Source organism: Syngnathus leptorhynchus, chromosome 4 (genome assembly GCF_054491065.1).
Source record: "Syngnathus leptorhynchus isolate UIUO chromosome 4, UIUO_Slep, whole genome shotgun sequence".
Taxonomy (NCBI): Eukaryota; Metazoa; Chordata; class Actinopteri; order Syngnathiformes; family Syngnathidae; genus Syngnathus; species Syngnathus leptorhynchus.
Window position 1 is genome coordinate 9,046,824 of NC_141198.1, and position 22,604 is coordinate 9,069,427.

The 22,604-nt window shown below is 40.8% G+C and overlaps 1 protein-coding gene across 6 annotated transcripts; it reads right to left on the minus strand.

Annotated features, from left to right (window-relative positions):
- Window positions 1–1,834: 1,834 nt before the first annotated feature.
- grk5l (G protein-coupled receptor kinase 5 like) lies at window positions 1,835–21,740 on the minus strand. 6 transcript variants are annotated; one of them, XM_085909094.1, is made up of 16 exons: window positions 21,305–21,740; window positions 11,863–11,958; window positions 11,663–11,775; window positions 8,455–8,532; window positions 8,224–8,321; window positions 7,954–8,046; window positions 6,971–7,034; window positions 6,446–6,586; window positions 6,185–6,375; window positions 5,815–5,852; window positions 5,533–5,622; window positions 5,247–5,455; window positions 5,023–5,160; window positions 4,238–4,375; window positions 3,911–4,038; window positions 1,835–3,829 (listed from the first exon to the last, which is right to left on the minus strand). In XM_085909094.1, the coding sequence occupies exons 1-16, from the start codon at window positions 21,354–21,356 to the stop codon at window positions 3,781–3,783; spliced, it is 1,716 nt and encodes a 571-aa protein (XP_085765220.1). In that variant the 5' UTR covers window positions 21,357–21,740; the 3' UTR covers window positions 1,835–3,780. The 6 variants fall into 6 exon arrangements, 5 of the variants coding, with proteins under 5 accessions (XP_085765220.1, XP_085765218.1, XP_085765221.1 ...); XM_085909092.1 differs by having other exon boundaries at window positions 3,907–4,038; XM_085909095.1 differs by lacking the exon at window positions 21,305–21,740 and adding an exon at window positions 14,204–14,428 and having other exon boundaries at window positions 3,907–4,038.
- Between the last annotated feature and the right edge of the window lie 864 nt (window positions 21,741–22,604).

The following is a 22,604-nucleotide window of genomic DNA, read 5'->3' on the forward strand; positions in this document are numbered from 1 at the left end:
ATTCATCATCGGATCATTGTTGTCTTCGTGTCTTTTTTGGTTCCTGTCGTTTTCAAGTCTGTTTCGGTTAGTCAGTCAGTCAGTCATGTTAGTTTGTGTTCTCCAATAAAGCCTGGGCCAAGCTGCACTTGGTCGCCCTGCTCCACTACACTGTTTCAGTGCAACTTGGTGTTCTCCAACTAGGAGCTAAATGTATTTTAAAACCAAGAAGTGACCAATTCATTTCCTGGTTCAATTAGAATTAGAAATTTACACAATCCTCTTAATCACTCTGTTCACATTTTGAATCGTATTGAATCGTACCTCATCAGTGTTCCGACAGGATGCTCTGCGAGGTAAGTGGTGAATGAGCTTTGTCACTTTGAGTCATTAGCAGGTTGCAACAGACTAAAAGACTGAAAGAAGTGGATCTTCTTGGAAAATGTCATGGATGAAACACCTGCTGTGAATTTTGCTCTTCAGCTCCTTGTTGGAAAGAGGAAGTTGTGCAAAATGTACTGCAACATGGAACAGTTGGACATTTTTAAAAATGTGTCACTGACATGGTGATAAGAAATCTGCTCGCTTAGTTTCAAGTACAAGAAATGCAGTAGTACCTGGCGTATATGTAAAATTGTCAATGTTGTGTCGAGCTTTTACATGCCAAGTAGGTACCAAGGCGTGGAAAAGAAAGAACAATGATCAAGTTAGCTGAAGTCAAGTCTGTGCTGCTTTTTTTTTTTCAAATGGTCAAACTAGCTCCCATGCAACAATTATCATTCTCTAAAGGACAGTGAATCACATTTGACTTTTTTTTAAAATTACAAATCCAGATGCACAATAATACTTCCCCAACACTTCTTATGACGATAACGTGATCTAATTAAATTGTCCTCAGAACTGTACGATATACAGTAAGTGATCAGTCATTTATCATTTATGTTGTAAATAAAAAACTGACGGATGTTAAATTATCCTGCGCATAAGCATACAGTACCGATCAAACATGCACGTTTAATTCTAAAGTAATAAGAAAGAGCATTGAATGAAGAGACGAGCATACTGTGGAGTACTCAAACTAAAGCACAAAGTTTATTGGGATTTGAAAGACATAGTGGGTTTGGTTTTCACGTGCACCCAGCACACTTCTCACAGAAACTTCCTCTCTTCTTGTGTAGTTGTAATGATTTGTATTCCCAGTGACACAAACATGAGTATGAGCCATTCAGAGAACACAAAAGTGTGCATGTCAGCACGGGCATCGTCTAGCAGAACATGAACACAGGGAGGCACTTCACTCTGATTGAGATTTCTTTTTTCTTTTTTCATAACAATTACACAGAGATAGGTAGTTGGGATCAGACTTGGGTGACAGGATGGGTGAATGAAATTACTTCATCTCTGAAATAAGCAAAACAACATGCACTTAAAAACAGGAAGACGAGGTGATGCTCTCTCTTTTTTTTTAATTGGCTGTGCTGCTGCAACAAGGTCACTTTATCTCTGTGTTAAATTTCGCTTTCTCCAGGCATCTTCCTCTTCCAGACATAAATGAAGTGGACCAGATAAATAAAATGCAGATAAGATCAACCATTCATGGTTAACGTCCTTATTGAGTCTCAGAAACACAAGACGAAGAGCTTTCAGACAAGATGAAACATTCGGAAGAAGAAGAAAAAAAAAAACAGTACAGGTAAAAATGAGGCAGCAATATTATTGAAACGCAAAAAGCATTAAAGGAGCAAGAACACTTAAAATTTGAGGAGCTGCAACTAAACTGTAGAAAAGACGCTTTGCATGGAATTACCATTGCAAGAATGTGCCTTAAGAGGTCAAACATATTCATTTTGGTGGGGGAAAAAAAAAAAAAAAACAGCATGACATTATTTTAAATTGTGCAACTTCAAAGTCAGGCTGAGTGCATGTGTTCCTCTAAACTTCACAGGGACTGTGCAGAAAAAAATCCTCAACAAAACAATCTATCCCATCCTGTACAGCATTTTCATACTCTCTTTTTTTTTTTTTTTTAAATCAACTCGAAAGTGACACTGTAAACCGAGAAAGATACTGTGCTGTATGGGAGATACAATACCATCAGTGGAATGAGGTATGCAGAAGCAAAGGAATACAGCGGTCCATGCAATGACAAGCACATCACAATCCTCACAATGCTGTTAATGTGTATCTATTTGATAAATGTGTTGCTATGCAAGCTATATGATATGCCCGTAGGCTCACCTTATCGTTTACCTTGCTAAAATAATGGCCTGTGTCATTTTTCCACTTACTGCAAATTCTTTAATGTTCTTAAAAATCAACAATGCACAATGTAGTTCGGTTCGCTTATGTATGGATGGATGTCAGCTTTTCGCATCGAAGTCTTTGATTCAACTTCCTTCCTATTACATTCGCATACTCATCGGTATCTAATCACTACCGGAAGTAGAACTAGTTGATGCTTCCTACTAGTCCTTCTAGCCTAATGCTGCGGTCAGACCAAATGTGTGTTTCAGGTGCTGTGTTTCCAATGTTACAATATGGCACAGTTAAATTTCTTCCTATTAAATGGGAAAACTTAATTTACCAGATGATGAACATATATACTTGGCTTTATTAATTATTACATTATTTTAGTCATTCAAATTGACTTCTCGTAACACAACGTGATTTATACGATTGCGTGAAGATATGCCATTATCCACGTGCATGAAGTTATTTGGTGAAATGAATGAAAGGCTGTGAAGATACAATATTCTTTTATTTATATAAATTAAGGAAACTATTTAACACACAATGCCTCACAAAGATAATACATTTTATAATCCGGTTCAGCTTATGTACGTATGACAATGTTTTTAAAATAGATATGAAAATTGATATTGTGCCTAATACGATACACCTAATAGTCCAAAAAAATATAATTTTTTGTCTTAAACACGCCGGTAACCTCTTAAAAATCATCTAGATCCTCAGTTGAACATCTCGTGCGAAATTATATTATCAATTAATTTATACGTTTAGTCTTTGGTTCAGTTTTAGTGTTTTCTGGGAGACAAATTGACTTGAGCCATTATTTTAGGAATTTGACGACAGACAATGTGTGTAGTATACTGAGCAAACAGCCTCCATACTGATCTCACGCAATTCTAAATGACATCTTCAGACCACTAAATCAACATCACACATCTGATTTGTAATCTTTGGCCTGAGTGTACATGAGGCGACACTAATAATGAGCTGAGGTTGTAGACATAGTTGTCTGTTCTGAATGTTAAGGAGTGATATGAGGTAAAACCGAGAAAGTATGACGAGCGATACACAGATATGCGCCACTAGTATAGATAGATGGTTAGCTGTTGGGTACGGGCCAGGAAATAAAAAAACTTTGGGGATTTTGGAGAAAAAAAAGAAACATCAACCAGGGCCCAATTTTCTATTCCTATAGTGGGTCTTTATATGAAAATGGTTACCCTGAAAAAAAAAAAGCTTCGTTTCTCTCCTTTTAACTCTTTCATCAACACTCTGCTCTGTTGTCCAACAATCCTGAGGGTAAGAGGGTTTGTCCAAACATTTCAAGACATCTCTGACCACCCTACAAACAAAATGGCCCGAGTACCTGGGTCTGGGTACCCCCTCTTATGGGCTGACCCATGAGACCTTAAACAGAAAGTCTCAAGACCCAACTGTCAACTAATTAGCAAGTGGGTGAACCCTCAGAGTTCCCTCCCTTTGAGTACTATATGGCTCCCACGCTGTAACTGCACCACTAGGGGGCAGAGTTGGACATAGAGTCCACAGAGTTTACACTGGAAGACTGCACACGGCTGTGGGAAATAGACACCTCCGGGTGCTAAAGCAGACAAGAAAAGACTGGCGTTAGAATTGCAGTTTGTACAATGAGATGTATGACCAATTGTTTCTACGTACGTGCCTCCTGAAGATCCTGTCCAGCAGGCTGCGTCGGGGAGGCTCTGGAGGTTGATTCCAGTCAAGGTCTGGAGGTCTCATCCCTTGAGGGCCAAACACATTCAAATCTCTGAAACACTCCGTTTCTATCATCTGGGAAGAGAGGACACCTTTGGCCTATTACAAACATTGGCTCCATTGTTGATGAACACACAGTCAAATCATTTTATGTGTACACCACAAACTAAGAGCAATAGACAAAATAAATGAAAATTTACTGAGAGACATCATCCCTTACTGCAAAAAAAAATAGTTGGATTTATCATTAGTCTGTCAAGGAACACACGCTCACCTCATTCTGCCATGGGATGGAAACACTGCCTGTAGCAAATTTGGAGTAGAAGTCATTGTCAGTTTGGTCCAAATTAACTCCCTTGACTGTGGAGAACTGCTCAATGTCCAACACATCCTTACAGTAGACTGCCCGGGGCTGCAAGAGGCCAATAACCGTCAAAACGATAAAGGTTATTTTTTTTCTTGACCTCAAAAAGAATGTTGAGAATTAAGGCATGTTTCATGCACACACACACATGATCGGCGAGAATGATTTGGTGTCCGATTTTTATGTCAGGGTATAAACACACATTTAAATTTATAGCCCTTTGCCAGTGTCAAAAATGTGATAATCCGCAATATGAGTCACCATATACAAAGCTTTTCTATAGTTTTATCCCTTCCCACATGCTGTAAACACAACATGGTAGTGCTGTGGACATGAGACTTGTCCTGGTGGGCTGGCGTGTAAAACCAGTCAGTCTGTGTGCTGATTGTCTGTGTTTCACTGTTCTACCAGCGTTAACGGCTGAAAAGTTGCTCTCCTTTCCCATATGGATGGACATTACAAAAGTAGGTCAATCAGCTTCTTTTTCAAATGAGTCAACCCTTCACATCCTGGCAAGGTCACTAATTCAGAGCCACTTTGATTAGGCTGCCATCTCCTGGTATACCTGTAATACGCACATTTTAAAGAGTAAACTGAAGACATTTCAATATAAAATCACTATGGTTGTCCTAAAAAAAAAAAATCCCCCTCAAATACTGTACATCTGGGGGGGGGCACTATATCAGACTACTCACATCAGGTACAAAAGGAGGCTCCACTATTCCAGCTTCTAGCCTCTTGAAGTTGATGTTCTTGAAGAAGGAGTGGGCCTTGACCCCCGCTGCTTCATCCCCCATGCACCCTAGCCTCTGCTTTGGGTCTTTGGTGAGCAGCTAGGTTAGTTTGGAGGAGAGATAAATCCCAAGATGATTTACTGTCTACCAGTCTGCACGAGAACCTCTTTCTGTCGAATCCTCACCCTTCTACAGATTTCCTTGGTGTCCTCTGTAAACTTGTCATTGTACTCCTCCTCTTCCTCTTGCACCCTTCTCTCCACCTCCTCCCTCTTCACTCGTTCTTTGCGGGCACGGAAGGGTGATCGCCCAGCGGTCATCTCGTATATGAGGCAACCCAGCCCCCACCAATCAGGACTCATTCCGTACTTTTCATTGTTGATCACTTCGGGAGCTAAAACATGACCAAACAGGTTGTCAGATGAACAACTTGGATGTGTCAATGGAGATGTTAATTAGATTGAGACTTACCCATGTAGCCAACTGTCCCTACTCTTCCTCTGATCAACTCCCCTTCAGGCACTTTAATAGCAAGGCCCAGGTCAGAAATACGGATGTGTCCTGCAGTGCAAAAATAACCATGCTAATGCTGTAATTATACAATCGACATGGTTACAAAAACAACCATTTTAAAACTAAAAGTCTAAAGTAGCATTTATCCATTTTTTACACAATACTTTTCCATACATAGGAAAATGTATACAATACTTGTGATAAAATATATCAGGCTCCTGATTGTGCTTTAAAACCCACCATTGTCATCAAGTAGGATGTTCTCTGGTTTTAAATCTCTGCAAGAAAATAATATACATAACCCTTAGTAACTCATCTGTTCTGCTAAATTAAATCAGTCACAGTTGTGATCAGAAGTTACTCATCATCAAATTAGTTTTTATTGATCGATGATTTGTTTGAAGCGTTCTTTCTCCTTTGCGAAATAAATATGCACATATGATGGCATGTTTGGGATTTTCTTCTTCAAACATGGTTAAAAATATCCATAAGATATGATATTTATGCAGACACTACTAATTTTGGTTCAATGTTCTTTTGCAAATGTCATCGTGACCAGATGCTTTTGGCAACTTCTAACCACAACTCAAAATCTAGTCTTGATTGCTACCTGTAGACGATGGATTCCCTGTGGAGATGCTTGAGACCACAACAGATCTGAGCAGCATAAAACTGGACCCTGTCTTTGTCAAAGCCCGGCGTGCCCATGTTGTAGATATGAAACTTCAAGTCGCCACCATTCATTATGGTCAGCACCAGACAAAGAGCGTCTTTGGTCTCGTACGCATACGCTAAACTCACCTAGAGGCCAGAGGAACTTGTTGATGTGACCAGCACACAAGAAGAAGTGTCTTTTGTCATGTTTACCCACCACAAATCGACTGTTAACTTTCTCCAAAATCTGCTTTTCATTGAGCGCCATCGACTCCCCTTTTCTCTTCTTGATCCTCTTCTTCTCCAGCTTCTTACAGGCGTACATCTTTCCCGTAGCTCGAACTTGACAGGCACACACCTGAGACAAACCAAAGCGCCTCACACATTATTCCCATCGAAAGGAATTCATTTTATTTCATTGAGACGTTCACAGCTATGAAAACCATGAGTGGACTAAATCCCTTGGTCACATTTTGAGCAATTCTCTGCGGCCAACTTTGTGGGGACACTTTTGGGGAAATCTCAGCATGACACTTTTGGGTGCACAAAGCAAACATTCATAAACGCCTCTTTGGAACAATCTCATCAAAACCATGAAACATCTTTGGGACTACTACAATCGAGATTTTGAGACAGGTCTTATCATCCCTCATCAGTGAAGTCTTACGAATCTAGTCGAAATTATTGCTTGGAGAATTCCGAGTTAAAGTCTGATTACTTTTGCCAAAGTTGTATCTCTCACCTCTCCAAATCCTCCCTTCCCCAGCACTCGGTATTGTCTGAAAGTGTCTTTCGTGATTGGTTGCCTGACAAAACACAGACAGAGGAAAAGCCATTAATACATGCTCATATACTGTATTATTGATTAGGACACAGATATTATCAGCAGAACTCAATACCATCTTGAGTCTGTTTCCTGTGCACAGGATGGGGCCTCTTGCGTGCAATTTTACTTTCCAGACAACGGATATGATCAAGGATGCTCTGAGAGCCTGCTGTTTACTTGAGGCTGCATCTGATATGCTGCTCGCTCTGCATCAAAGATGTTCCTGCCAAGAGTGAGCAACTCCTATTAGGAGCTTCCACAAGTCAGCTGTTCCCTTCTAAAAGCTTACACTTTTGGGGTTGGGTTCCTTTTACTTTCATCACACTGAAGGTCTATTGAGGCGATTGAGTTTTTGATGCTCAATTGACTGCTCTTGCTTATTTATTCATTCATTTATTCATTTATTTATTTATTTATTTATTTATTTTTCATTGCTCTTATTTATTCATTGTATATGCCTTCTTGTCTTTACTTTTTGTATTGTTTACGTGAATGTTTTGTTTGTCCGTGGACCAATATATTATGATAATATCTGATATGTCTCGTCACCGTGGGAAAGTTGGAAACGCAATTTCGATCTCTTTGTGTGTCTTGACATGTGAAGAAGTTGACAATAAAGCAGACTTTGACCATTTTAGCGCTAACTGCGATATAGGTCAGATGTTTATCATTTTGCACTGGGCTCCAACAATACAGTAAGTCTTCATCATCACAATTGTTGATATGCACGTAATGACATTACATACAATGACACTACTCTCTTGATACATTTATGGTTTATGGCAATCCACTTTTAGGAGAGCGTCAATCATTTACAAAATTTTGCTATATCTATCGAGATTGCACATTATACCCCGCAATTAGTGAAGGCCCGCTGCATAAACCTTAAAGGAACTGACCTCTCCAGCATCTTCCACTGCAGGAAGCGGTCAAAGTACATGCTGTTCTCAAAATCTGCAAATGGAGCCCCGCTCAGGTAGTCGTGTACAGCTCTGGTTCCAAACACAAAGGTGGGGGGCTCAGTCATCACAGTAAAATGTAAGCCAATGCTTTATACACCGTACATGTGAAATGGGGATGTGTGAAGGCAAAGGGAAAAAAAAAAAAAAAAAAAAAAAAGTGACTACAGCAAGCAGGTGAGTGGATGTAAAGATGGAGAGGTGACTCACTTGCGGCAGTTGCTGAAGATCTCCTTACATGGACTGAGCTCAAGGTTCTCTCGACACTGATCTGCAAAGACCTCTGCAATGTCCACACGCTGAGGTGACTACATCAACACATGCATATACAATTCTCTTTGTCAATAGACACACTCCTCAAACAGGATCATGTTAGTCTAAACAATTATTGCGTAGATCAAAGAAGAACACTGTAACAAGAAACTCGAGAAGTTAACTCACTTGTTTGGAAAGAAACGTCTTGACGATCTGGTCCCCTCTGCTTTTTCTTTTTTCGTCGGGCGTCACCTCGTAATCTTCCTGTACGAGCAAATGACTCATATCATTAACAACACCCAGAAGATCTGTCATCGTAAATTTCCATTGTATTGGTGAAGTTGTAGTTGGCAGAAAATATATTATAATTAAATATATATAATTAAATGAGAGAGCCTTGACTATTGCCAAGACTTAAGTGTAATGTGGAAATTTGTGATTTTTGTGTAATCTTGAAACAAATGACTTTATCCATCCATTTTTTTTATACTGGGTATCCACGCTCACTAGCTGGAGCATAAACTATCTAACCTTGGGTGAGAGATGGTGTAAACCCTGGGCTGGTTGCAAGCCATTGTCATGGCGAACAGTATTGGGCTGTAAACAAACAACCAAATCGCACTCACATTCACACCTGTGTGGGCAATTTCTATATTTATGGAATATGGGAGGAAGCGAGAGCAGCCGAGGGAAACCAAAGCAAGCACAAGGAGAACATGCAAACTCCACACTGCAACATTTTTTTTTTTTTTTTGGAGTGGAGCAAATATGCCCCAAATGACAGTCACCAGTCTTAGGAAAAATACATGTTACAATATTTCCACACTGCCGATGATGTCAGTTAATCATGCTAGTTTGATGTTTCCACATTCATTTAAAGCTTATGCGGGTGTGTCAGAAGTCCAGACGGGAGAAACCGCGTAGATGAAAGGTGTACAAGTCCAGGCGCTTTAAAAAAAAAAAAAAGTCTTACGCACGAACTGGAGAATATGGCCCTAAATGCGTGTGTTGCTGTCACTCTCACAAACATATGGTGCACTTGGCTGTGTGTCCATACATATGCTGCCATTCACACAGACTGCCATGACTGTTAATGGCTGCTCATATTGGACGTGTCAGAGACATGAAAAGAACTCTGACGCATTTCCGAGCGAGCGCTTTTAACTTTCCATGCGAAAAAAGATGGGTGGAGGGCTGCACACTAGCCTGACACTGTCTATCAGTGGCTTTTTCCCCCCAACAAGGCCCTGTGCTGCCTGGCAACCACACAGAAAACACGGCAGGATTCCTCGAGGTCCTGGAGTGTCACAGTGTGTCACACCAGCGTCACCATCTTTCCACTATAAAACACACACACACATATACATACAGTACATACACACATAAGCCTGGAGATTTAGGCTTTAAAAAGCAGCAGCGTCAATGACACTTCGGGACAAGGCAGAAAGGACATACAACTTGTATACACTCGTAATGTGCAGACAAACCGATGGCGAGCCATTTGATATTAATGAGATGTACAACATATGAAGAAGACTTCGCAGTATGATAGCACAACATAAAAATGAAGGTCAATTGGTTGGAAGACTTTATTTCATTTGTCTGTCTACCTCATAAATTGGCAAACATACAAACTCAGTCACTTGACCAGATTGTACCTCCACCTACCCTCAACTTTACTCTTAAATGTAGTCATTGACATTGTAGGAGCTCAGCCTAATGGACAAGGTGCCCCTTTAACCTTTTGGAAGCAAGAGGGGGGGGGGATCCAGCACGCACGTACAAAATGTGCACGCCCTTTCTAGTGGAACCCCAGAGCACATTCCTTCCTCAGTCACACAAACTCTTTAAAAGCTCTCTCTCTCTTCCAAATGGCCACGCTCGCTGTTTTCCAGCTTTACAAAAAGAAACATAAATAAGCACGTTTCTCATGTCTCACAAGTATCCCTCCTCAGATGAGATCAACAATGTTTTCCCAAAAGAAATACGTAGGGTGGGAATTAAGCAACATAATGAAATAGTTTTAGACGGAAAAAAAAAAAAAACCCTGACCGCACTAGTCTCGTCTTGTTTCACTCATTCACTTGGGGCCAAACACCTGCGTGATTATAATGAGCAGGGCTACAACTAACAATTTTTTTTATATTTGATTAATCTGAAAAGTATTTTGTTGATGAATCCATAAATTGGGTAAAAACAAATTATTCAAAATGGCATAAATGAATGTGTCAAAATTGTGTCAAAAAATTGGCCGAAAATGTTCATAATAGATTCCCAAAGTAAAAGAAATGCTTTATTTTGATTAAACACAAACAGTCAGGGTGTTGACATGTTGGATAACAGAAATGATAGAATATTTATTTTTAGGCATGTATTTCGGCATTTACAGTGGGTTCCCCCTTGCAGAGGGCAGGTCTCCCGTCACTGCACCTAAACACCTAAAAATCCGAGATAGCGTGATTCCATTTTTCAATCGCTCGCGTGACCTGTAAATTTGCTCTTTTTTAAAAAAATGTATTATGAAATATTGTTTGTTGCTGTCAAGCTGAATTGATAGTTAACACTGGTGACATGGCAGTGAACAAAGAGGAGCAAGTTTACTAAAAAAAAACAATGAACAATGTAAAGGAGTGCTTTCTTTTTCTCCGGTAGGTGTAACGTGTCAGAGGAGATAATCCGATGATGACTCCACATTGTTTTGTAAATCAACTGTCATGGTGAACAAACGCAAGAAATTCTCTTTGGATCAGTATTACCAGTAAAAGAAAAAAGAATACTTTTTAGTGTGTGCCCCAAATTTTGAATTAGGAGCGATTGTGCTCCTATATAAAAAAAAAAGGTTAGTCTGGAACTCCGGCAGTGGGTCACCCTTATGGCAGTTTGACAATGACAGAAGGAGGGGGAGGGATATGTGTTTTTATGTGGAGGGGGTGAATTGGAGGAGAGGGTATGCTGGAATTGGATAGAGTGGTGTGAGAAACAATGCTGGCCTTTTTTGTGTGGTCACATACTCGCAAAGATATTCTCGGCATAGACAAAGATTTAAACGTGTCAAGTGGGAGGTGTTCCGTCTAGACGTGAACAGAAAGCGGCATGGGATGCGCACACGATAGTGGGGTGCATTTTGGGGGGAAGGGGGTCATCTGAATAATTATCACCACTCAGTTATTGGTCTCCCCCTTTGCTGCATCAGCCAATGCTAACACAGTGTCAGGCAGCATGCATTGCAAAAAGGGAATTCTTGTCAAATATGTGTAGAGTCAGGGTTAGAGAAAAAGAAAAACTCTGCTAGGCCAATATAAGGATTCCATTTTTTTTTCCACTGTAAATAATGCAACTGCTGGGTTGGTTTTGTGTTTTGGGTATATGTTTGTGTACGTGCGTGTGTGCCTACCATTGCATCCAGTAGTTGAATGCAGCGTTGCAGTTTTGGTCTGGTCTCACAGTAAAGACGGAAGAGTTGCCTTCCAATAGGTTGTTTCTCACAGATACTGACATAGTCCTTTTCTACAGAGAGAGACAAACACAATCCTATAAAACACACTTTTGCCAAACTCAAGTCAGCATAGACACACACACGCACGCAAACCATACCAACGCTGTTGCACAGCTCAGTGCACTGACTTATGTGGGGGAAACGAAGGATCTCCTTCCATTTTTTGCTCCTCCCTTTCCGCTTGCCTCCTCCACCTGCGGTGACAGCAAAAGAAGAGATTTTCTTAGTAGAGTGCAAGTGAAGGTCTACTGACAGCAAAAAGAGGACAAGAGTGAGCGAGGGACGGGGTGGGGTTGTTGCAGACTCTCCGCTGAATGAAATCATAGTCTCAGCTTGTATATTGAATTTGTAGATTACGTTGGACTTCCTATCTAATTCTCTCAGCTCTCTCGCCACTTTTCTGACCCTCTCAGTTCCCATCATAGGCCAGAACGTGAATGCCAGATTGGATTCCACTGCTGTGGATCATCTAGCATTGGCTTCCTTCTGCATCATCAACATCTTAAATCATTCAATCCAAATAGATTTGCTCTTTAAAAACAATTTAGCCATTTATTCTTGCAATATTAGTCATTAATTCACAAATTAATTTGGTCTTAATTTCCCCGATTAACTTAATTTCCCGAAAGGATGCAAATACAATTGGATTCCTTTGATTGATATATTTTTTTAAAGAATCAATTCCAGCTGTTTTGTCCAGCATCTTGTTTGTCTGCTTTATTGATTTACAGTATATCCTGTCTCCCAAACTGGCTGAGAATTCATTAAATTGTTAAGCGCAGCGGAAAACGACTGTGAGTGACTCGGCTGCAATATTGCGAGCATGAGAACAGGAAAAGCAATGACAAGCAGACATCTTTAAGTAATAAGCCTGGAATGTGAGCGGCACCACGTCATGCTGGAGCCTCCGAGGGAAAGCTTCAGCACTTTTGTCTTCTCGTTACCGCCTCATCCTCGCCTCCTCTGTTCTTCCACTTCATCACTAAGTCTTCTATTACGGACGTAATGTTTTTATTAGGTTTAATGTTTTGGGGGATTTTTTTTTGTGATGTTTGCATGCAAGCAGTCATTTATCCTACTGGTTGGTCGTCATTTTTTATACTGAGGTCAAAAGATGTTGGATTTTCTTTCAATCTGTGTCCAGTAAAAATTTGCTTCGGTTCCATTTAACGTGGCTACGACCGAAGACTCTAAGTGGCAATAAATCTTGTGAGTCGTGATAGAGGACGTATTGCTATTAGTTGAGCAGACATTAGAGAATCCTGCTCACCTCGTAATTTGTGGAACGGTACCATCACTCAGCTGTTTCTTGATCACAGCCAAATGCTCTATTCTTCTTTGACATCATCTGACCTTACAGATGATTCAGACTGAATGAACAGACACTGCTAACATTTTGGAGAAAGTGAAGTCTTGTGGAAAAATTGAGTAGGAGAAGCAAAAAGAGGCTGCGGTGCGAGTTTGATGACAAATGTTTTTCTATATAGTATCAACATAAACAAAAGCATTTTGAATAGATGATTTCATGACGGGTTTAATGACGTAAAACGTTTATCGACATAGCGTCAACAGAAACAAAAGCATTTTGAAAAGATTATTTAAATACAAGGTTTACTTTTAGAAGAGATACTCTCTCTGACGAGTGAGTTAGCCGCATCCGATGATGACAACAATTGGATAAAGACTTTTTTATACAGCACGTGATCAAGACGTTCTTTCATCACAGTTGAGAAGAGGTCACATGTCCCCAGACAAACGACAAAGCTTGAATGTATTAATAACTCAAGCCAATATATCCCCTAAGAGAATCATTAACTCACAGCACCTGCTACTCATCGACATTGTTTTCGGTTTCATAAGCTATAAGCAGCCACGCTCGCTGATTTAAGCTCCTGGAAAACACTTCATACAGTATATGTTAGTATATGTTCCACATCTGTGCGCCCTACTGCTTCCAATCATTTGATTTCCTTCCGTGAAACTATGACGTCTGTACTGAGAGATAAACCCCACTGACTGCTGCCACTTGTGTAAAAAAGAAGTCCCTGAAGGGGAGAGTGTTTTTGGAATCCGTCTCAACTAAAATGACTTCTTGTTTCAACTGTTTCAAATCATTGAAATAAACATAGGTCACCCCACTTTTAGGGCCATCCGATTTCTAATCGTTCAATCCCGGGGATGCATTTTAATGACATCATCAACGGCACAAAAACATATGAAACAGGATGGGATCTGTTTCTGTCCGATACTCAGAAGATACAAATAAATTCAAATGTACGTATTATTCGAATCAATGTTTTGCTTGACAAAGCCGCACTATTAAAACAACGGAAAGCCCTCATGTCCAATGTGAACCATTTTACCCTTGCTCCCAGGCTTTATGTATTTAGTTAGTTCATTTACGAAACAGAGCTCATGCTCTCAGGGTCCGTCACTTACACGGAAGCAGAAATATATCCTGGACTGAGGCGTTGCTGTGCACAGGTCCATGTCAGTCTAATTTATTCCATACGGGCTGTGTGGTCACTACACTTTATTTATGTTTCCCCTTAACAGCTCTGACATCATCAAGGCATGTCAAGTCGAGTAAAAATAAAGTTAAAGAGGGAAGGACGTCCTCCTGGCACTAGACTTAGAGGTTGCTGGTATCCAAAACATCTACGTATGTGTGTGACTATGAGTGTGTGCTTGTTGTGCCTCTGGCGGCACGGAGTAACACCGTGATTAAAGTTTTTCTCCATCCCCTAGTTCTTCTTCTGCATCTATTTCTTCTACCTTTTCTATTGTCTTTTGGCAGTTGACAAATACTTTTGGTGCATTTCCACCGGTGGAAAAAGGGTGGCAGTAATGCACAGAATGTCAACGTGATTAGGAAAAGGGAATTTTGGGGTGATAGTTTGAGTTCTAATTTATATAATTCACAAGACCAGCCAAACTATGGAAAACGTGCAAGTTGAATACGGTTAAATATGAAAAATATTGTACAAGAAGAATGACGTGAATAATGAATGTTTGGAGTTCCATCAATAGAAAAATGGGGCTTGTTGTTCTCAAGATAAGCAGTGCTCAGTTTTTTTGCACCACAGAGTCAACATAAACATATTTTAACAGAGCGGCATAGAAACAAATTCTGAAACATCCATAACGTCATAATGCTGGCATCACAATATGATGTGTCATCAAAGAGTGCAAATTTTGATTTCTGAGTGTCAGTATACCAACCTCAAAGTGAGTGAGTTCACAAACAACAAATGAGCTAACGCTTATTATCTCCTCACAGATTCTCACACGCCCCTCCTTCGTCTAAATTGTTAAATGTCGGTATCACAGTTGAGTCACAGCCGAGTGGTCGGGGAAGGTACAAACGCAGTGATGCACCACGATACAAACGCCTTTGTTCTCAGAAAGTATTCTTTTTCCTGCATCTCCACAAAGTCCAACTGTTCACGTGATGGAAACCATTGGCATCGGAGCTGTAGCCAAAAGATAAAGAACATAGCAAGCCCATTTGCAAATGGACAATTTGTATCCGCTTTAAATGGTCTATTATCTAATACAGTATTGTCATGAGAAATGCATTTGGGCAGATTATAAAAGCTGTGCATTAGCAGGGGGAAGAGGCAATAACTGATACAAAAAAAAGATAATCAATAGACAAAACAATGCAATCTAGTACCTGCAATAAACCCCCCCCCCCCACAGGCTTCAGAGCTTTGTTACAGAAAGAAGACCAGTCCGAGGGCTTCCTGCTTCACTGCAGTTTGTGTTTGTGTGCTTCAGGAAGCGGAGGGAAACTGCCCAGACCTGAGCACAAGGAGAAGACTATGGCCGGAAGACGCTTTTGCCAATGATGTCATGATGGTCTCTCTGCTCTGTAGCCTCATTAATATCTCTGAACTAGCCTCTCCGATCACAAACTTTATTTCATCAGCACTCGCAGCAAACAATGTACATTTTTCACTTGGCAATTAGGACTGGTGTAGTAAATGCTAAACTTCATAATGTGAGGCCACCAACTGAAATAGAACCATGACAACTACAATTAAAGGCAGACCTTGTTCTCAGCATGTAGTACAATTCCAATCTGCATTCAATCATTGTGACGATTTACCTTCATGCCCTTGTAATCACAACTGCTAAAAATAGAAACCAACCCAAGGGCGGAGTGAGTTCATACATTGTGAGGTAGTCAAACCGGTCCATGACCTCACAGCAGTTATTGTTGGAATGATTTTCTGCCGATGTACATGTCCGTCCGTATAAATTGCATGAAAGGACTGAATCCTCACAAGAGCAAACAAGGCAGGGTACCTTTCCTGTTTAGGAAGAGTCAGGTGCAGCGGGTTTCCTGTTCTAATAATACATTAACTATGGAATGCGGAATGGAAAAAGTATAAGCGCAGCTCATGTGTTAAACTTCGACAAGTTATCTATCTTCTTGTTTGATTACAGTGGAACAATGTGATGCATCCCGGGAAATTTAACTTACAGTGGGACCTTGGTTTTCATGATTCATCTGTTCTAAATCAAAATCGTATGAAAAACAAAGCAATATTTCCCGTAGGAAATCATTTCCAATTATTAGCCAAAAGCCTACAAATTATGTGCATACATGTGGCATTAGACGTTTTTTTTACTGCCGGTGGCCCCTTCTAATGCAACCCCCCAATTTGTAAAAACTAGGCATGTGAACATTGCGGCTTCGTCAACAATTAAGCAGCTTAATCTTTAATAATGATAATAAAACACTCCTCGGCAGTGACGCTGACCTTTGTGTTGGCGGGATCCATAAATATTTTGATAAGGCAATTAAGGCAAGGGCTATGTCATCTTTATTTGTATGAGCAATGATTTCAGTTCATGTGGGGGGGCGAAACTTTGTCATAAACTGTACATCACAGGTGAGTAAGCATGAAGGTAAGTTTCAAACAACAGAGAATGAGCCAAGTTACCCCGGTGCAATGTATGCGGCTAACTAAACGCATGTGACCCTGGAATAGGGTTAACATGATTACACAGCCTTCTGTGGCTGTTTCTAAAATTGCTCTCACCGTCGCACATATTGTCCACATTGAAGTGGAAGTGTTTGTTCCACATTTTACACAATCTTTTAATTCCAAATTGTTTTGTCCATGTTATAACAAGAATTCAGAAAAGAATAACAAAGACAAGACCTGCACAAGATTGTGTTGTAGACTTTCGGCTTCTGACATAAACCTGCTGTTCATTGCTTATCTTGCCTTTGACATCTGAACGAACATGTTGTGTTTTAGAACTGCAAGTTCAGGTTCTTCTTTCCCTTGCTGGTTTTAGTCTAGACTTCCTTGAAAACAATGATTGATGATTTTACTATACACAGTTCGCTCAGATTTTTTTCTACGCTTAAAGCCATTTCAAAATATTTACCCCCAGTGAGTCCCTTTCAACTGTCAACTCCCATTGACACAGTAAACACAATTACAGTATACATGGTTTGCAGCAGTTTGAAGAACTTGCAAGTCATAGCGCCAGAGCAAAATGCAAACGCAAGTCATAAAGAAACAATGTTTCATGCAGCTGCTGACTAAGGTTGGGAGCTTTAAAACATGCTGGAGGTATTGATTATTCCCCTGACAAATGCACATAAAATATTAAATGGATGTGCCGTTAAAAATATGGCAACAACACATGCTTAAGACAGAATAAATGCTACTTAAGCATTTCGGAAAAACCATGATGCGCTGTGCTGCTCAGGACATTCCTGAAGTTTTATACTGAAGTAATTGATTTTTTTTTTCCATCCATTTCCATTACACCTGTGATTCTCTTCTCTATTTCCCAGAGTTCCATTCAACAACCTCCAAAGAACAGTAGCATCCAGAGTTACATTATACTGCATGTGTGGGCAGAAGCAGCAATAACAATAGAGATGCAAGTGCCACAGAGCTGAATATTTCCACTCAAGAAGAAAAGTGAGTCACACTCCCACTCAAAACACACAGCCTTGTGTGGTGCCAATGTAGAAATGTACATCTCTGCTTCTTCTTTGCTTGATGCCTTCATTTACTACGGCATGTACAGCCAACAAATCAAATTTAGACTCAGATTTATATACTTGTATGGATGACATTCAAGAATGTTGCACAGCTCTTTTTCACAAAAATGTGGTTAGCACCGCTGCCAGCAGGTCCCTTAGCTTGTTGTAACTTGTTGTGGTATCGCAACAGGCCTTCCCTCCAGATCCCTGATGATGAGGCTTGACATCATGGCTGTTACATTGTTGTCCTAATTTATTCTTTAGGCAGCTCTGCTGGTTGTAGCAAAGTAGTGCACTCCATTTTGCAGCAAGTGCTTCAAGATGTGACCAATCAAACATTAGTAGCACAAGCCACAGAATTGGAATTGATCAATTACTGTACGCAGGATCATTTGGCGTTATTCCTTACCATGTTTCAGATGTGGTTGAAAGATTTAATTTTGCACTGTTTCTTTTCACATAAATGATGAGATTCATCTTCGGGACCAAAAATAAAGAGACGACTATTGGGTTGACAACTACGTACTAGCTAGCTGATGCGCCATCAAGCATTTCTTCAGCATCGGGTCAACAAAGAACATTTCAGAAGCTGTGTATATACGCAGAACTTTTCAAAAACGCAAAGGAACAAAACTTCCCTCGTCGTTCTTGCGTAAACGTGGCGGCGAACCATTTCCCATGAAGACTGACGTATTTTTCAAAGGAAAGGAGATGAACTGACTTGCTCCTGGTATTGGTTTTCCTCTATCAATGGCGAGTAACACAAACTACTGTTCGCTTACGCTTGTGTGAGACGCCAAACATCGAAAACAAGAAAACAGACTGAGAATGCCAGCAGGCAGCAGGAGAGTGGAATTTACTGTCGTCAGTTGCAGCCCAAACTAAATACTCCCGTTCTGTTACCATAATTTAGTGAGGCCATCTGGCTGCAGCGCTCCAGTTTTTCCCCCTTGTACGCTCATTCATTTCAAGTGCCAATGACGTTTGCCGGTTTGGGACTCTACAAGCGCTGCCGGGAGGAGTTGTGAATGGGGAGGCAACACACACACACACACACACAGTCGCGGTCGACTTCACTGACACACTGGAGTGCGGTTACATTTAAAGAAAAGAATTCACCCTAGGAAATTAACCATACAGGCTGCTATTAAATGTAAGCTACTGTTAAATAAGCATGCTCAAGCACGTCACAGTCACGCACTCAGCCAAGCCTGGCCTGAATACGTTTCTTTCTGTTGATCAGCTGTCCGATAATGCATATGAGCTCATAGACAGTGACGGCATTGTCAGAACATTGAGAGTGGCAGTCAACTGATACATGGATGACCATGCTGAAAGATCAGGGTGTTATGTTTCACCGCACGCACTCATCATCCATAAAGTATCTTCCACAGAGACCGGAGAGCGGCTTCCACAGGAAGATGGAGATCGGATGGCAGTTGCCCACTCAGTTTGTTATGTAACAATCAATCTGATTAGATCGCTGATAGGCTACTTCTAACTGATGGAGCAAAATACCATTCTTTATGCAAGACAGCGGTCGTGATTGCTTTGTTTTTTTCTGCGAGTGAGTGGGCCACTGGAAATAGAAGATGACTCATATTTTCTTCATTGGGAATGACATGAAAGTGATCAGAAATCTGTGCTGAACATTTCGACAATGTATTTGTATCTTTAAAAGTCACAGTGCGGATTTGGCCACTGATGGCTTCAACGCCAACAGAATTGTATTTCTAAACTTCACTGTTTATTTCTGATTTTGAGCCAGAGAGTATTTGGATGGAGGATGGAAGTCGCAAAGCTCTGCACTGGCTCTCTCATAAGCAAACGGACAACACAAACCGGTGAATACTTTAGATTATGCGACGTTAAAAAGGGCTTAAACTCTGCCATACATTCTGGGCCTTGTAAGATTAAACCAAATGTCAAAACATGGTTGGAACGTTTAAAGGACATGAAGCAAAATTATTTCTAACAATCAGCGGCAGGTTTCGCTGAGCGGTGTGAGAGCGCAAGTGATAGTTACGGTAGAATATTAGACTTGAGCAACTCAAAGGGCCATCTCATCCCTTCATGTAGTTACTGGTTTTCCTCTCCCATACACAGCCAGAGACACGAAAAAAGACCAATGGAGCAGCTGGGACAAGCAAGTTCTGTCATGGGTCAGTAACTGCTCTTATTAATTTGCTAAGCTTGATTTCCCCCTCTGGCCCAGTCATGCTCTGCTTCCGTAACACAAATGTAGGCGAATGCATTCGTTGGTTGGGGTTTTCATAGCAAGGAAGCTTCCCGTTGCACTTTATTATGCCATTAATTCCCACAAACGCCACTCACGCAGGCTGCCCTCCTTTTTCCAAAGTATGTCGTCACGGTGAGCTACTAAATGGACTGTCAGAAAATCTCACTCGGCTCCTGCGTCATGACGCATTTTGCTTTTGATACAAGAACCCTTGTGCTGCCACATTTGTGACACGTTTGATACACTTGGAACTCAGAACAGATTAAAGTTGTCAATAAGGAATCATTTTATTTCTTAGGGGACGGGAGGGGGTCATGAATACAGCAAAAATACACACACTGGCCACAACGATAAATACACTTATATGATCTAAGTCAAAAGCCAATCTGTTAAAAAAAGGTGTTAATGACACGTACTGCTGTGGTTTACATTTGCAATGGTGTGAAACCACTCGGAATTCAACTCAAAAGTATTTCTAATCGTCAATAGAGGACACTAGGGTGCCGACCAGTCAGTAAGGTGTGGTTGTGCCCTGCCATTATTCTTTTTTTTTTTTTTTTTTTTATCTCTATTTGCCCCTGTTGAAATAATACAATCAGAGTAGTTGTACATCACTTCAAACCATTAATTGTATTTTATTGTATGCATGCCTGGCAGTATTAATTCAAAGTTATCATAAAGACCCTTGATTCAACTATTTTACTAGATAAAGCAGGTGTACCCAATGACGTATCCAGTGAGTTTATCAAGTTGATCAAGAAAATTCATTTACATGGGAGGATAATCTCATACTATTGCAATAGAGGGCAATAAATTACATTTGAAAACATGATCCTATTTTATTTGACTTGCATGTACTGTAATGAATCAGATCTGATCACCATTATGATTTCTTTTCCACTCCCTACTAGCTGACGGCGCATCTGTTTGGCTACATTTTTCTGTGCATTATAAACGAAAATACTTATTGATTGCATCAGTCTATACGAATGTGTTTATGTGTCTGTCCTGCAAAAGGCGCTCATTCATTTTCGCAGAAATTGAAAGCGGATGTGGGGAGCAGGTTTGCTCGGACATGTGAGAGAAAAAAACGCGTATTGTATCCAAAATGATGAGGACACAGTGTGTTGAGTTGATTTCTCAGTGAATCGTTTCAAATGTTGGCAGTAACCTTGCACAAGGTGTGGGAACCCTCTGGCGAGGTTTACCTGCAGTCATGACCAGCTCCGTCATTGAGAACATTTCACCGAGAAAGGACCATGGACACTTGCATCTTGAAACTTACCCTCTCTGGCTTTAAGCAGTACAGTGTTGGCCACGATGTTCTCCAGCTCCATCAAAAAAAAAAAAAAAAAAAGAACCCACCAAACAAACAAAATCCCGAATGCAGAGGTTCACGGCGCACACACGTCTGCAGCGGAACCGCCGTCCTTTGGGCTCGCACGGCTCGCGTAAGAGCGTCTTCACTCCTTGTTGGCCGCCCACAAAATTTCACTCATGACAAAGTCGTATGAGATGAAAAAGGGTGTCATTGGTCTGCTTGCTGTGCAATATGGACATCGTTGTTGTGGTGGGATGAAAGTGCGCTGCTGCATTTCTACTACCGCAAAGCCGTCCCATGCGTGATGTGCCTAGAGGATATCCTCAGGGCATAGGAGAACCACACTGTTGTCAGCAAAGCGACTCCCCACGGTGGAGTCTTGACTGCAGCGCACCAGCGGGATACCGACAGCTTCACATTTCGGCGGCAGGGGTTGGCTGAGTGCAGCAAAGCGGACGTCAGCTAGTGTTGGCTCGTGAGTGAACGATTCGTTCAAAAGAACAAATCCTTTCAGTGAACGAATCACTTCTTAAAGTGATTTGTGATTCGTTCTTTTTCAACCAGTCCGTGTCGGTCATGGCCATTGAAGCTGGTGAAACCTCGCCGTAAAACAAAACGAAGAAGAAAATGACGTAACTTCCCGTTCACGAACGAGTCATGAATTACATTTCCCGTTCACCAACGAATGAATCAGTGAGTGAACAAAACAGTGAGGGAACGAATCCTGACTTTCCCGACTTCCTGTTCGCGAACGAGTCAATGGGTGAACTGCCCGTGCATCAACGGATCAGTCAGTGGGCATGTTGCGTCTCCTGGCGTGAACTATGTAAGCCAGAATGTAGATTTATGATATACTTATAGTAGTTTTTAAATAACGTATATGCATATATACTCCTAAACATTGTTATTCAAGTTTCAAGAGTTTTTATTCGCATGTGTGAGCGTGCCAAACAAGGAATTTGACTTCGGTACATCACAGCCTCTGTTCAACATTTTGAACGATTTGTTTGAACGAATCTTTTGAGTGAACTGATTCTAAAGATTCGGTTCACCTAAAAGACTTGGAATTCACATCACCAACGTCAGCGCGCCCCTCTCCTACGTCATCGAATGTGGGCTGGACCCCCGGCCCCCAACTGTGTCAAGCCCATTGAACTTACCGGAAGTGTACACATTTTGTGAGTCCTCAAAGTAAAAGAGATTCTATTTCCGATATTCGCAAACATTTCACGTTTATTGAGCCAAGGCACATTTAAAAAATTCA

Excerpts from the sequence above, each read along its gene's own strand:
- grk5l (XM_085909092.1), bottom strand. The coding sequence starts at position 21,356 with ATGGAGCTGGAGAACATCGTGGCCAACACTGTACTGCTTAAAGCCAGA. Across the intron at positions 5,853-6,184 it reads AGGGAATCCATCGTCTACAG|AGATTTAAAACCAGAGAACA; the intron begins GTAGCAATCAAG and ends ATTTTCTTGCAG. Across the intron at positions 5,456-5,532 it reads AGGGACAGTTGGCTACATGG|CTCCCGAAGTGATCAACAAT; the intron begins GTAAGTCTCAAT and ends GTCATGTTTTAG.